The sequence below is a fragment of the Rattus rattus genome, chromosome 5 (genome assembly GCF_011064425.1).
Source record: "Rattus rattus isolate New Zealand chromosome 5, Rrattus_CSIRO_v1, whole genome shotgun sequence".
Taxonomy (NCBI): Eukaryota; Metazoa; Chordata; class Mammalia; order Rodentia; family Muridae; genus Rattus; species Rattus rattus.
In genome coordinates this window covers 135,692,233-135,709,016 of record NC_046158.1, presented here as the reverse complement: position 1 = coordinate 135,709,016, position 16,784 = coordinate 135,692,233, and the positions used below count along the sequence as shown (strand labels likewise).

The 16,784-nt window shown below is 47.2% G+C and overlaps 1 protein-coding gene and 1 pseudogene across 1 annotated transcript in view; both read right to left on the bottom strand.

The window, feature by feature from the left end:
• Cnbd2 (cyclic nucleotide binding domain containing 2) overlaps positions 1-16,784 on the bottom strand; it is a 62,982-nt gene that overhangs the window by 15,617 nt on the left and 30,581 nt on the right. The window contains exons 9-10 of the mRNA XM_032904581.1: positions 15,309-15,447; positions 3,766-3,880 (exon numbers count right to left, since the gene is read on the bottom strand). Of these exons, the coding sequence (XP_032760472.1) occupies positions 3,766-3,880; positions 15,309-15,447 (254 nt within the window). The remainder of the gene's footprint in view (positions 1-3,765; positions 3,881-15,308; positions 15,448-16,784) is intronic.
• On the bottom strand, positions 6,191-7,069 carry LOC116899982 (annotated as a pseudogene).

Sequence of the window (16,784 nt, the reverse complement as noted above, 5' to 3'; positions counted from 1 at the left end):
TCCCAGCATCCAGGGAGCAGAGGCAAGCAGAGCTCTGAGTTCGAGGCCACCCTGCTCTACAGAGTGAGTTCTAAGACAGCCAGGGCTACACAAAGAAACCCTGTCTGGGCAAGGAGGGATGTGGCAGTGACACTCACTGTGAACCTGTAACCTAACTTCAAGACCCCCATAGTGGAAGGAAATAATTAACTCCTAAAACTTGTCCTCTGATAGGACATGCCCTTCCCACCTAAAATAAACAAAATGTTTAAAAAGATTAAAATAGACCCATCTTAGTGACCACAGATACAATGCTTGGTAAAGTGCTTCCCCACCACACACAAGTCCCTAGGGTTTGATGCCCATTACCACAAAAATCAAAAACAAAACAAAAACAAAACAAAAAAAAACAAAACAAAAAAAGAGAGAAAGAAAGAGAAAAGGCCATTTTAAATACAAATATACCTAAGAAGTAAACACAAATGGATAGAAAGGAAAATATCAAATAATATTAATCAAAGGAAGCTAAATTAAACAGTATCAGAAAACATAGATTTTGGGTAAAGAGTGCTACCACAGACAGGAGAGTTCATTTTAGGTCAAAAATGTCGCTCGTGGCAGACCTGCCTGGTCTGTGCAATCTGGGGTTCAAGGTCTAGCACCTCAAAAAAAAGTTCATTTTTCTTGTCTTGAGGTCAGTTCTGTGGCTCCCCAGGACCTTGAAGTCAACCCATGATACAGAGGGGGCTGTGGAGAGGCAGGGAGGAGAGGGAGAGAGAACACGGTAGCTGGAGAGTTCCTCAGCTCTGAGTTCACAGCTGACAGAGCAGAGTCTCAGGAAGGACACGGACACTTGAGTAACATTCACAGCACGCGGCACCAAATAACAGCATATTCTTTTCAAATGCAAATGGAGCATTTACCAAGATAGATTGCTTTCTGGGCCAGAAAACAAGTTTCAACACGTTTGAAAGGACTCAAACTGTACCGAATTTTTATCATAGAAATAATACACAGAAAGATAGCTGGGTGGTCCCCAAATCTTTGGGAACTAAATAACACCTCGATTAATATTCAGTGGGTCAAAGAAGGAATCAAAAGAGAAATGTAAAAGTATTTTGAACTGGGCCATAATAGAAACACAGCATATCCAGATTTGTTCAGTGCAGCCTTGTGTCTATGGACTGGCACTGAGATGAGGGCTGACGTCCTTTTGGTCTGCCCGCCACCTTGTAATGATGGTGACAAGTGTCTACCCTTTATTCATGCACCCAGGGAGTGGTCTATGAGTTTTGTATATTCATTTGCTTAATATCCAAACACTACTGTGATACTGGGAACGTCATTTACACTTTACAGGACCCGAGGGTGCACAGGGAGACAGAGACAACCATTTGTCCAGTGTCACACAGGACCCTGGGGTCTGAGCTTTGGCTTTTTTTTGTTTGTTTGGTGGTTGATTTGGTTTTTTGAGACAGGGTTTCACCGTGTAGCCCTGGCTGTCCCAGAACTTACTCTGTAGACCAGGCTGGCCTTGAAAACTCAGAGATCTGTCTGCCTCTGCCTCCCAAGTTCTGGGATTAAAGGGAGGCGCCACCACCATCTGGCTCAGTAGGCTCCTGGTGGAGATCCTGTCTATAAGGGGAAGCCTAAAGACTTGTACTAACCATCAGTCACTATTATGTGAGGCAAACCTTGCTCTGTCAAACTCCAAAATTCTCTTTGCCATACCCCACACACCCATATGTACTTGTCTCTCCTGCCCACCCACCCACATTGGCTTCAGCTGTGATTACAGAACACTGTCCACATCCACCAAGTGACCCTTGGAGAGGCTGAATTATAATCTCAAGGACTGCTGGAAGGAAGTTCAGGCTGACACTTGGCAAAATGTGCAACCCCTGAGACACTGAGAATGTCTGCTGAGGGCTGGGGCCTCTTAATCCAAATGTGTATATCACACACACACAAACATCCACATTACACACACACAAACACACAAACTCACACACACATACACATACCATACATACACATACCACACACATGCACACTTACACACACACCACGCACACACATACAAACATATCTTTCTCACACACACGCCACACAGCCACACATACACACACAAACACACACATATATATACAGACATCTCTCTCACACACGCACACACACACAAACTCACACACATACACACATACCATACATACACATACCATACACATACATGTACACTCACACACACCACATACACACATACCATACATATCCCACACACACACACACATACACACATACCATACATATCCCACACACACACACATACCATACATACACCACACACACATACACACACACACACACACACGTTCTTGTGAACAGAACCAGCATGACCTCAGAATCAGGAAGCCCCACCCTTGGCAGGTTCTAGGTGCTTTCTTTCTGACACTGCTCGTGTTCTACAGTAGGAATCGGGGTCTGAGGGAGGCTGGAGCCTTTAACAAACATGAAAGCTCTTGGCTTTCTCTCAGTAAGCTGGGCCCGTACTCTGCCGGTCTCCTGTTCTTAGTTTCTATGTGACCCTTAACAAGAGTCTCTGTTGTGATGACAAGTCTTAGTTGCCAACTTGACTACATCTGGAATTATCTAAAACCCCAAAATGGAGGGGCACACCTAGGAGGGACTTTGCTTAATTTGAATTAGGAAGACCCACTTCTAATCCGGATCTTTGAAGTAGGAATACATGCCTTAATTCAGATCTTTAGAGGTGACCTGGGCCTCTAACCTGGTCACCTAGGTCACCTGTAACCTGGGCCGCACCTTCTGCTGGAGGTCTTTTAAGCACATGGAAGAAGGAAGCTTTTGCTCTCTGCCTGCTTCCTCTCACCTCACTAGCAAGACCATTCCTTCCCTGGCATTCGAGCCTACTTCTCTGGGATTCCAGCTGAGACCTCCAGCCATGTGGACTTAACAGCTGCTGAATTCTTGGACCTAATGTTCATAGACAGGCATTGCTGGACTAGCTAGACCACAGCCTGTATGCCATTCTAATAAATCCCCTTTCTAAATATATAGGGAGATTCATTCTATAATTTGTTACTCTAGAGAACCCTGACTAGTATATCCTTCATCTGAATCGCACTTAAGTATAAACAGCCTAACTACTGGGTGTATGCAGAATTCAATGAATGACAGCAGCCACTCATGGCATCTGTGTGAACTTACACGGGTGCCAGAGAACACGCAGAAACAATCGTATCTTAGGACATACCTAAAACCATCCACAGGAGCAAAAGCACGAGTGTCCATTAACTCTGTGAGTCCCTCTGAATATATGCAAGACGCCTGGGAACGTGGAGCTTAAAGTCTAGGGAGACAGCTATTTAACAACCTATTCAGATTCAGTGTATGATTTCCGTGGGACAGACACAACGGAAGACAAATCCAGCAGACGCAAATGGGGTATGGTGAAGAAAATGCTGCTTCAGCATGGGAAGTCTGGGAGAATTCTCTGAATAAAGATGCTCTGGTGAGAGGCAGAGGAGAGCTGGGGAAAGGCAGGCTGGGGTGCGTGAGGCAGGAGGAGCGCTTCCGTAGAAGAACGGGGTGAGAGGGAAGGGCAGACTGCCGGCAGGCAGGACCCTTCGGTTCTTAGAAAAGCATGGTCAGAGCAGAGGTCCACACGTTTGTGCACTGGGGACTGGAGCAAGGAAGGGACCTAGGGGACACACCTTTGCCATACCAGCTGTGCTGTCAACTGCCAGATGTGGCCACGTGACCTACCATTGTTATGAACTCTCAGAGGCTTGTGGTCCAACAGCTCCAGTTGCTGCCAGACCCACCTGTAATAGGTACGGCAGGTCCCCAGGTCTAACATTCGCAGGATTTCACAGTTGCCCTGGACACATCAAGGGACACAAGCAAAGGGTTAGAGCTGGACACTCGAGGCGGGCCAGGCTTCGCCCTGACCCCATTTTGTATTATTTGCTTAGTACATGGCATTCTAGGTATTCTCCTTGATAAAAACATTATCGCCACAACCAAAAATTCAAACACTGTAGAAGCATAAAAACTAAAATACAGTACTGACACTGACCAAAGTCACTGACACTGACCCAAGTCACCACCAAGGATGGAGTGAGACACTTGGTGGCCCTGTGAACTGCAGGTTGCACATCCTGTTGCTACTGATGCTCCCTGACTTGTATAATTAATATTGTAGTTAATTTCTAATCTTGGACATGATGACACGTGGGGCTGGAGGGGTGGCTTGGAGGTCAAGAGTACTGGCCACTCTTCCAGACGGGTTCGGCCACCAGCAACCACACAGCTCACAACCGGCTGCAACTCCAGTTCCAAGGGATCTGGCGCCCTCTTCTGGCCTCTGCAGACACCAGGCATACACATGATGCACTTACATACATGCAGGCAAAACGCCCTCACACATAAGACAAAACAAAACAAACACCTTTACTTAAAAAAGCAAAAGAAAAAAATCACCTAGGTTTCCAAAGAAAGCGAATACAATGAATGATGCTCACCTTCGGGTCACTGCAGCAGGTGAAAATGTGTATTAGCAGAAAGACAGAAGAAGAAAGGAGGGAGAGGAGAGAGATGGAGGGCGGAGGAGGGAGAGGAGAGAGGGAAGGGGGAAGGGAGTAGGGGAGGGGGAGTGAGGGGATAGGAGGGGGAGGAGGAGGAAGAGAGGAGTATGTTAGCACACCCTTAATTCCAGCACTTTGGAGGCAGAGGCAGAAAGAGCTCTATGAGTTCAAGGCCAGCCTAGTTTATACCAATTTCAAGGCAGCCAGGGCTACATAGAAAAAATTTGTCTGAAAAGACAAACAAAAAGAAACCCCAGTTACACTTCAGGCCAAATATTATCCTATGTTATTGCTTCTTCCTATGTGTGTACATGTTTGTGTGTGTGCCCTGCCCTGTATGCCGTGTGTGTGTGTGTGTGTGTGTGTGTGTGTGTGCGCGCATGTGTCTGCATGTATAGACCAGAGGATGTCATCATGTATCTTCCTCGTTCTCTACCTTACTTTTTAAAGATCTATTCATTTATTTTATGTATGTGAGTACACTGTCGCTCTCTCAGACCACACCAGAAGATGGCTTGGATCCCATTACAGATAGCTGTAAACCCAGCTCCAAAGGGGGAAAAAAAAAAAAAAAGATGTGCATTCCACAGATAGTTGTAAAAGCCACCATGTGGTTGCTGGGAATTGAACTCATGACCTCATTTTTTTTTTTTTTTTTTTGAGCCAGGGTCTCTCACTAAACTTGGAGCTCTCAGATTCATTACATTCCTTGACCAGGCCCAAGGCTTCTCCCTATCTCTGTCATCTCAACATACAGTTGAATTAAAAAAATTACCAGATGTATGTACTAATATTATTCCATTTATATGAGGTTCAGAGGCTGGTAAAAGTACTCTGTGATAGGATTGGAAAGGTAGCTCAGAGGTTAAGAACACCAACTGCTTTTCCAGGGGACATGGGTTCAATTGCCACTCCTACACGGCAGCTCACAGCCATCTAGAATTACAGTTCTAGGGGATCCAACACCCTCTTCTTCTTCTTCTTCTTTTTTTTTTTTTTCAGAGCTGGGGACCGAACCCAGGGCCTTGTGCTCGCTAGGCAAGCGCTCTACCACTGAGCTAAATCCCCAACCCCTCCAACACCCTCTTCTTGACCTCTACACAGGCACTGCACACATGTTGCACAGACATACATGCAGGCAAATAACCCATACACATAAAAATAAATTTCAAAAGTAGCCTGTGGTGATAGGAGTGTTTTTGGGGAAATTTTGAGAAAAGGCACAAGGCTGTCTTCTGGAGACTGGAAATGTTCAGTTGATTTGGTGATGATTGACAGGCATAGAATTCCTCAAGAGAAATGATTCAGATTGGAAATTCCACTGCATATGTTATACTGTTACACTTCAATAGCATTTTTACATTTATTTAATTCTATGTGTCTGCTTGTCCGTATATGCACCACACACATGCAGGGGAGCCAGACGATGTTGTTGGTTCCCTTGGGAGGAGTCGTGGGCAATTCTGAGCTTCCTGAAGTGGCTGCTAGGAACTGAACCCAGGTCCTCTGCAGTGCTTAACCAGAGCCATCTCTCCAGGCCCCAGAAAGCACTTTCTTTTTTTTCTTTTCTTTTCTTCTTTTCTTTTTAACAGACAAACCTTGTTTTACTTTAATGACTGATCCATGTGAGGCCACAGCCAGGTCACTATGTACAGACATGAGGTCTCTTCCTCCTTGGACAGAGTCTTGATGATCTCTTCTTTCTTGGCTTGAAGGCGCTCCTCCCGGCGCTTTTGTGCTTCCTTGGTCTTAGATCTGCGAGTCTCAGCCTGGTCAGCCAGTAGCTTCTGCGGGCCTGGTCTGCCTTCAGTTTGTGGATGTGCTCTGTGTGAATCCACTTGTTTTTGAACACATTCCCTTTGACCTTCAGGAACAGGCTGTGATACATATGGCGGTCAATCTTCTTAGATTCCCAATGTCTCCTGAGAAGCTGGTGCAGGATCCTCATCCTTCTCATCCAGGTCACCTTCTCGGGCATCCGAGCGTTGGCAGTACCCTTCCTCTTCCCTATGCCCTTCCCTAGGGCCAAGGTGCTTTTCTGGCAGTGAGCCCTGCAATGGACAGTCACGGGCTTCCAGATAATCAGCCCATCTTTGGTCAGCTTCCTGACCTGCTGACGGGAGTTGGCATGGGCGTTTCCATTGGTCTCATTGGGGTCCAACCAGACCTCCTTTTTACCACAGTAGAGGACACTAGAGCCAAGCCTCATCTGTGGCCTGAGCATACTCACGGCTGCGAATGCAGCATCGAAAGACCAGAAAGCATTTTCTAAGAGATTCAGATTTGGCCATTTCTAATTCGTCAGCATTCACTATAACAGGTCTTGTTTACAACAGAAGAAAACCATCCATCTTTCCAAAGTCCCCTTATCCAGTGACCCAGTTCTGGGTAACGATCTATGAAGGGAAAACCTAAAAACACTAGGAAAGCTATGGTCTTTCCTTGTCTCCCATTTTAACCCAGTTCACTCACAGACTTTGCTTAAATCTAGATGATATGACAAAATGGCCGTGTATACCACTTGCAGTGGGTTTCTATGCCCTGCATAGCAAGCAACTGTAACTCATACCTTTAATTTTTTTTTTTTTTTTTTTTTTTTTTTTTTTTTTTTTGGAGACAAGGTCTCATTTCATAGCCCTTGCTGTCCTGGAACTCACTCTGTAGACCAGGATTGCCTTGACCTCAGAGGTTGGCCTGCCTCTGTCTCCTGAGTGCTGGGATTAAAGCTGTGGGGCACCACTGGCAGGCATCTTTTAATTCTATGGAGCCCACTGAGTCAGTCCCCAAGTGCTGCAGTGTTCCCCCTGGGCAGGCAGTGGGACAGTAACTGAGTCAGTCCCCAAGGGCTGCAGTGCTCCCCCCGGGCAGGCAGTGGGACAGTAACTGAGTCAGTCCCCAAGTGCTGCAGTGCTCCCCCCAGGCAGGCAGTGGGACAGTACTCTTCGTACTCTTTGGGCATAGCCTCCGTATTTGCTTTGGTCAATTTCCTTAGAAAGGAGGCTCGTGATGGCCTGAGTGGAGACTTTAAAAGCCAGTCTTAATTCCTGCTCTTCTGATCGTGAGAGTTTGGATCAAGTCTCCAGGCCGAGTGTGGTAGCATGGGCTTTAATCTCAGCACAACAAAGAGTGAAGCAGGAGGATTTCAAGTTTGAGGCAGGAATGGGCTACACAGAGAGACCCTGCTTTTAGAAGAAACAAGAACAAAGCAATCCTAGCATACTCAAGGCCCTGGGCTTGAATCCCAGCAGCAGAAAGAAAAAAGTACTATGTTTCTTTTTTAAAGATTTATTTATTTACTTTTATATGAGTACTCTATATCCTCAGGCACACCAGAAGAGGGCATCGGATCCCCTTACAAATGGTTGCGAGCCACCATGTGGGTGCTGGAATTTGAACTCAGGACCTTTGGAAGAGCAATTAGTGCTCTTAACCACTGAGCCATCTCCCCAGCCCTGATATGCTCTTTTAATGTCCTATCTTTATAGAAATCTTATCCTTTTCAAAAATGTGCTTATATTTTATTTTATATAAATATATATTATTGTGAGGGTATCAGATCTCTTGGAACTAGAGATACAGACAGTTGTGAGCTGCCATGTGGGTACTGGGAACTGAACCGGGGTCCTCTGGAAGAAAAGCCAGTGCTCTTAACCACTGAACCATCTCCTGAGCTTCAGCTATCTTACCCTTCTTAATAGGAACTCTAAGAGACACAGAAGAGCAGAGCTAGAAGACAGCTTCTATTGGCAAGGGAGCAGACACCCCATAAGCCTTTGCTGTATGCTGGACCCTGTCCTTGGGGCTCTACTCAACATTCTTTCAACAAATTCATCTCACCCAAGAAATGCAGATCCACGAGAAAGGCTTCCTCTTGGGAAATTCTCTTACAGCCCTTTATTGCATCTGGTGCTTGCAGAGAGAGGTCCACTAAGCATGTGTCCCCAAGTGACTCAGAATGGATCCATTATGGGCCAATAACTGAGTTTGAGATCCCAGTAGGAATGCTATTCCCCAACCTCCCTCAGGAGAAATGAGCCTGGCTGCTGGCTTCAGCCTCTAGTGGCAGGAACACAGGAGTCAGGATGCTGAGGAGGTCTGAACAGGCAAAGAGCCAGCTACACGGCAAACACAAGTGAGACAACAGAGAGAGCAGCCCTTCCGAAGAGCAGGGCAGCTCAGTTCCAGCTAGAGGGCACACGGGACCTGGCATGCTTGTGGCCTGCTCTGAATTCTTGAAGCCACAGATAAGGGCTGTCATATAAACCTCGACGTTAAAGTCTAGATTTTAGTAAAGCACTGTAAGGAACAAACCTAGTTCCATTGCTGGCCCAGGGTGCTCTACCTGTAGCCACTGTGGCCTTGACACTCCTTCCTCAGGAGCCCCAACTCTCCTGGAGTCACCTGTGGCACTTAAGTCCCATGCAGGTTTTGCAATGAACCAATCTTTAGGGAAAGACAGGAATTTCCCTTTTAAAAAATCCTCAAGGGGGCTGGAGAGATGGCTCAGTGGTTAAGAGCATCGACTGCTCTTCCCGAGGTCCTGAGTTCAAATCCCAGCAACCACATGGTGGCTCACAACCATCTGTAATGAGATCTGATGCCCTCTTCTGGTGTGTCTGAAGACAGCTACAGTGGACTCATATATAATAAATAAAATATTTTAAAAATCCTCAAGGGATGAAGCAGAGACTGAGGGAGTGGCCAAACAATAACCAACCCAACTTGAGACCCATCCCATGGGCAAGCACCGATCCCTAACACTATTAATGCTACTCTGTTATGCTTGCAGACAGGAGCATGCTGTCTTCTGAGAGGCTCCACCCAGCAGGTGACTCAGGCAGATGCAGACACCCACAGCCCAACAGTGGATGGAGCTTGGGGGCTCGATCTTATGGAAGAACAGGAAGGATTGTGGGCCCCGGAGGGGAAAGTACGCCACAGGAAGTCAACTAACCTGGACCCCTGGGACTCTCAGAGTCTGAGCCATCAACCAAAGAACACACAGGGGCTTAAACTTTCCTGCACACATGTAGCAGATGTGCAGCTTGGTCTTTATGTGGGTTCCAAACAACTGGAACGGAGGCCGTCCCAGAAGCTGTTGCCTGTGGAGGTTCTGCCCTGACCTACACAGCAATGTTGCCGATTCAGCTATGTCTGCCATCACAGAACCTGGTGGGACTTCCCTGCCGAGTTGGGGGTTCTGCTCTTGGCCTGATAAGAGATACCTGTGCAGAGGAATGGAAACCTACGCCACAATAACACTTGATTTCTTTTTAGTGTTGAGTAATATTTCATTGTCAAGATATATCACAATTTACAGATATATATATGCAAGCATGGGATGACTTACGTCATCAGTCACACTAGGGGGTTGGGCTTATGGTTTTTGCCTTTATAAGCCTGCTGCTTTGTCTTGGCTCCATTCTTCTCCTTTCCTTGTCCTTTAATTCCCAGACTCCCATTCGAGGTACCTACGTGGACTGGTAGTCACGGGTGGACTACAGTTGCCTGTATGTGGGATATGTTCATCTAGCTAGGATGTCTTGTCTGGCCTCAGAGGGAGAGGAAGAGCCTAGCCTCACAGAGACTTCAAGTGCCAGGGTGGCAGGGATATCCAGGGGACCCCACCTGCTCAGAGGAGAAGGGGGGGTAAAGGGTTGGGGGGGGGAGAAAGGATTAGGGGTGGACGACCAGAAGGGGGGCAGTGAGTAGGGTGTAAAGTGTAAAATAAATAAATTAAATTTAAAAAAAGTACTCTGGTGTGCTTCAGAATTCTTGGAGTTTTGTTAACTACTTACAAGCCCTCCCTCCTGGACTTTTGGATTTAATAGTTCTTGGATGGCAGGCCTGAGAATCTGCATATATATATACGTATATATATATATACGTATATATATATAAATTGTGATATATCTTTGACAATGAAAGATTACTCAACACTAAAAAGAAATCAAGTTCTAAAATGCAAACTTCTAAGTAGAAGCCAATCTGAATGGCATCATACTCTATGAGCCCAACCTATGGCATTCTGGAAAAGACAAAGCTATGCCAATGACAAACCAGAACTATGATGCCAATGACAAACCAGACCTATGATGCCAATGACAACACCAGACATATGACCTGGCTGGGAGGTGGGGCAGACGCAGGCGGAGCAGGGTGGTTTTAGCACAGTGCAATTATTATGTATGGCACTATGTTGATACAGGTTACCAATTACTTGCCAATACCCATAGACTGTCCAACACAAGGAGGCTGTCCTGGAAAGCTCTATATAGTCCAGGCTGGCCTCAATTTCCCCAGGTGCTTGGATTGCAAGAGTATAGCCATACGTCACTGCACCTGGAGAAGACTTTGAGGTTTGGGGTTTTCTCTGTTTTGTTTTTCGAGGTCATGTCTCAAAGCCAATCATGACCTCCAACTCCCTAGATAACATAAGGGTGACATTGAACCCCTGGTCTCTCTGCCTCTACCTCCCAGTGGTGGGATTAAAACTGCCACTGTACCTGACAGAATCCCAATTATGGCTGCTGGCTGGGTGGGACAACGTTTAGGAGCCCTGGAGTGGCGGATGAACATTAACCAAGGTTTCTTGTGCTTAACAAGTTATCTTTTAGGGTTTTGTCTTATTTCTTTTGATTGCACACATGCACTTGCAAAGAGGTGAGAGAGAGAGAGAGAGAGAGAGAGAGAGAGAGAGAGAGAGTGGGTGTGTGTGTGTGTGTGTGTGTGTGCGTGTGTGTGTGTGTGTGTATGAATGCTATCTGAGGCTAGAAGAATGTATCAGATCCCCTGGAGTTTACAGGTGGCTGGTAGCCTTTGCAAGAACTAACAGCTGAACAGCTGAATCATCTCCCTAACACATCTTCTTTAAAAAAAAAAAAAAAAAGATGTTGAATACTAAACTTTTATTGCAAGACTTTTTGAAGTCAGTAGTCCCATTTTACAGATGAATAATTGAGGAGAGAACAGAATGAAAGCCATTTTATTGGACCCTGGTGGTGCCAGTGGGTGGTCCTGTAACCCCAGCCTCCCAGAGCCTGAGGCAGAGAACAAGAAGTTTAATGTAGTTCCTTTTGAATGTGTAGAGACCGGAAGCCAGTCACTTCAATTCCAGCTCCTTGCAGCAAAGGCCCTGGGGCTCTTTGGGTCCCACTATGGACGTGCTTACTGAGGCAGAGCCTGGGAAGGGCAGTGAGCCACTGGATTGTTCTGGAATGGCTTCCTCTTTCGACTGCGCGTCAGGCATTTGCAGTTCAGGTTTCCCAGCCCTCCATTCCTCCACAGATCTGCTACCTAACAGGCCTGAAGTAAAACCCCTTTGCTCTATGATAGCCAGCCTTGCTCTGTGTGGGAGAGGGGACGGCCCCTGAACAACAACGCTCCCCCTAGTGGTGCTGATGAGCTTAACAATGGGGAAGCATGCACTTAACACGTTCACGTACACAAATGTTTCCCACATAAGGAATGCATTAGGCCTGGTGTGAGGCAAGGAATCCTCAATACTAGAGACAGGAACATGAAGAGTTCAAGGCCACCTTGGGCTACATATGGAGACCCTGTCTCCAAAATAAAAAAAAATGGTGGATGTATAAAAATCTATAACTAATAAAAACTAGCTTTTAAGAAGGGATGGAGGTGTATGTCAGTGATAGATCCCTTGCCTGCTCTGTGCAGAGGCCTGGGTTCAAACCTCAACATGGCAAAAATAGGGGGTGTCAAGATTACTTGTACGGAAGAAAATATGCACACTTGCCAGAAATTCCACACATCCTACCAGTTGTCAGCTGCTTCTGGAGTTGTGTGAACTCCTCCTCGACAGTCCACCCTCACAGACCACCAGGATCTGGCGAATGCAGCTGAATGCACTGTTTCCCTTTGCATCTCGGAGGCCGTCTGTTACTGGATGGCTCTCAGTCTCCCTTGAGGCTTCTCGTGGCTTTCCCACATGCTTGTCAGTGGCATAAGTTCTGTGGCGACTCCGGTAACAGAGGGGCACCTGTCACAGCCCAGACGGGGAGGACAGAGGACAGACAACTCAGGGGTTGGTTCTCCACTTCCACCATGTGAATGAATCCCAAGGATTGAATTCCGGTCGGCGGGCTTGGTGGCAAGCTCCTTTACTCACTGAGCCATCTTGCTGGCCCGAGATACTTTTTGTATTTAATTTTTCCTTCTTAGAATAGCACGGTCCCAGGTTACCGAAGGCACCAATCATTTTAGATTTAGGCAGGAGAACTTTCTAAGCTCAGGGATTCCTGGTTTGTCCCACCTTCCTGTTTTGACCCCCCCTTATTGATGTCCGAAGATCTGGTTCATTTGTCTCCTCTTACACACTCTGCCCTGTCAAGCTTGGACCTCCTTTTCCCACCAGATCTTCAGAACCAATGACTGCTTGGCACACAGCGGGCACTTGAAATAGCACTCATTTAATGAATATTTATTAAGTGTCTTGTCCCACCCTGACGTCTGTGTAGTCAGAATGGAATGGAAATGTTGTCTGGAGTCCCTTTCCCAAATCTGTCTGTTGTCACCTCATGGTGGAGGGGTGTGGGAGAGGAGCGGCCCCTTCATACTTTCTTCCAATTTACAGTGAGCTCTTGGGAGTTTCATTCTATTCAGGTCACTGGTCATCACAAAAGGCCTTCTTTCTCACCCTCTCCCTCATGATTTTCTAGTCCCCATTGAGATGAACTTTTATGTCTTTTCCTTCTCCAAAGTCCCAAGACAGGCTACAGGGAGCACTCCTCCCAGAGATGAGTCACTGCGTGCTCCGTGCTCCGTGCTCCGTCCCCGATCCTGCGGTGACACTGCCTGCTTGAGGACAAATCTGTTGCTTTCACGTTGTGGGACTGCAGCGTCCTGATGCTCTCTGTCAATATCTTCCCCCAGTAAACTTAAGGCCTGGACAGGAAGTCAGTGTGCTGCCTGTGTGCGGTTCCACAAAATGAATCGGATCAGTTTTCGGGCTCTGCTTCTGTCTGAAGCCTCTGGAGTTGCTTGTGGGAGCTACATGAGTCCCAAAGAGCTCCTGCTGTTATCTCATGTCTCCTATATGGGTGTTCTAAAATGTCTATAAATGCGATTATTATTTACAAAGTTCAGTTAAAAATATATCATGTTACCTATTGTTATTAAAATCTCTTTGTTGTTAAATATCAGCCCGTGCCCGTCCAGATAGAGCACACCAAACCAACACGGCTCCACGTGGAGAGATTTAATGGGAGAATAAGACAAGGGGAAGGGGTGAGAGAAAGAAGAGAAGAGAGTAAGAGAGAAGAGAGGGTAAGAGAGGGCAAGCAGCCCCTTTTATAGTGTCAGGCACAGCTGGCTGTTGCCAGGCCACTGTGGGGCGGAGCATACCTGGCTGTTCCCAGGTAGCTGTGGGGGTAGAGCTTAGACAGAATACCAACATTACTAGCTCATAAAAATGCCTGAAAACGTAACACTCAACTGGAGACGACCCACACAAGCCAACTCCAGGGCATGTCGATCGTGTGTACACCTTGGATCTACAGGTCTCATCTTCCCCTCAGCTCCTTCAGGAGGTTCCTTTAAAGCCCCCAGCCTTGCAGCTCCCCTCTCCAGTCCTTGGAAATCACTTATAAATATCCCTTGGCACTTGTCAGCTTTGACTATGCTGCAGGTCCAGTGGAAGAGACAGAGAAAATGAGCCTTCCCCATCTTTGCATCCGTTCCTACCCTGGACCAGCATTGGCTTGGCAAAAATGCACCAAATATCTTTGGTGACTTGTGGGTCAATTCCAGTCCCAGTTCTCCAGAAGGGCTTTGGAGTCAGACAGAGCTCGGTTGAGCCTTGCCCCCTCCACTCCACTCCATGACCGTAGACAGCTATATTCTTGTGCCTCGGTTTACTCTTCTGTTAAATGAGAACGAGGGCTGTACCAACCTTTGGGAGGTTACTGTGAGGCTAAAATGAGACACGAGATGTGAAACATAAATGAACTTAGCTGTGGCTACAGCTACCCATAGTCTACCGGACTGAGAATGTTACACGGGAAGCTTCAGACACCCACAGATTGTAAATGTGAAGCTGTGCACCTTTCTGAGTACCGCGAGTCTATTTCTTGCCAGCCTTTTCTGTGGTGCCTGGGACACGAGACATGACCAGTGTGTTGTATTCATGCCGTAGGCACCGCCTGCCTAGGAGGCTTGTTAGATCTCCGAGTTAGCAGCTCGACAGTTAATGTACCACCGTTCATATGTCAAGTGACCGTTTTACTTAACAGTGGCCCCAAAACACAAAAATTGTGATTTTTGTGATATAAACACATTTTCTATAAATTTCATCTTACGTCATTATAAAAAGGGTGAGGCTATAGTACTTCCATATTTAACAGTTGTTTTATGATTACTTAGTCTCTTCCCGTGTCTAAGTTATGACTCCGAATATAGGGATGTATGTAGAGAAAGATGTAGCCCATAGAGTTAGGCCCTACACTCATTTCCCAACATCTGAGGTGGACTCCTATTCCCACCTCCAACAACAGGGATGCACTGTACATCCCGACCCCCTGAGACACAGCGGCACCCAGAGGCCCAGCTCCCTGAGCTTTGCCCCATAGACATGAAGTCAGAGCAAGGAAGGTCGGAAAAGTCTGAGTGTTGCATATACTGGAGAACAGGCTCAAACATGTCTGCCTGGAGAAGGCTTCAAGTTAGGCCTGCTCTTCCCAGCTTTGCTCCCAGATCAGACCTCACCTTGCAGATAAATGTGATAAATGCTGAATTCCCAATGTCTTTGGACACCAGCTCTCCATGTGGGAACTTCTCTATCCTCCCCAAGGCCACCAGCTGCCAGAGCTTCTCATCAGACCAAGACTGGAACATATCCAGCTTCCTGGGGGAGAGGGAAACCAACATTAGAATGTTCCAGAAAGGGGCCTTGTTCTTGGACTCTTGTGAAAATGCCTGGGGTGGAAGATTTCACCAGGACACATGCAGTCACCTCACCCAGTCTTCCTCTTCTACTGAGGGTCCCCCTTCCTTTTGCAGCTCAACTCTGGAGGTACCCAGTACCTGTGCCATCTCACTCTGATCCGATATCCAGAAATCTTCTTCCAATTTCTGTCTCTGCTACCCTACAACTCGGGCTCGCTCATCCCATGCCAAGAAACATCAGCTCAGGTGCAGCTTCTTACATCAGCATGCTGGCTACTCGCTCGGTTCCCAGCCAAGGAGTCCTGCCCTACTGGTCTTGGAGCTGTCTGCCTCTGGCCCGTGAGCTTCAAACATTTAGCTCTGGAACCTGAGGAGAAGCGAGATGTCTGGAGTCTTTTGGAGCTGTTTAAAGGCTCACTCCAAAGAGGCCATCTCTTCCCCTGACCTCACATACCCTGAATCAGAAACTGCCTCTCTCTGGTGGGTGGCCCCACCAGGCTGCTAACAATGACAAATTTCCCTCAGTTCTAACATGTTATGGGCTCAAAACTCAACTGACCCGGGTTGACTGAGCTGGTTAACTCACATCTATGCAGGTGTCAAGCCCGCTGAGTTCATTTCTCAGTGTAACATAGGAACAGGGTCCATGCCCTTACCTCAGAGGGCTGTCTAGAAAAGAGGAGGAGGAAGAGCACCTACTGTGTGCTGGGCCCTGCCTCTATGACTTCATCCCATCATTACAACCTAGAAGACAGCTCTCACCATCCAATTCCAAGAAGCAAGAGACTAAAACCCAAGAGTTAAAGCCTTACCCAGAGTTGCCTTAGACCTGAGGCTGGTGGGTATGGGCTGGGCCCATGTCCTGGGCTCAGGAACAACCGATACGGTTGCAGCATCGAGCTGAGGCTGGTGAAGGTCCTGTACAGTCAGCTGTTAAACTGCAAACCAGCTATGGTTATAGCACACTGCTAACGAGGCTGTGGCCACCAGGTCCCCCTCATGTCCTCTTGATGCATCTGCGTCTCTGGCTGCAATTCTCAGCGTTTGCTTTGGTGCTGGGAGCTAGATGATTCTCACACCGTTTTTACTGGGCTTTGCCCTGCTCTCCTCAAATAAGCTCTACTAAATGTAGTCAGTCCGTGAACTTCCCTCTCCGCAAGCCTAGGAGCTGAGGTTCGGTGTGGGACCCCTTTCCCCACCGCTTCCACTCCTCTCAGACTCCTTCCCTCAGTGATGCTACCTCCCAGGCCAGACGCAGGGGCTGGACGCCTCCATCCACTACAGCTTCATCCACTC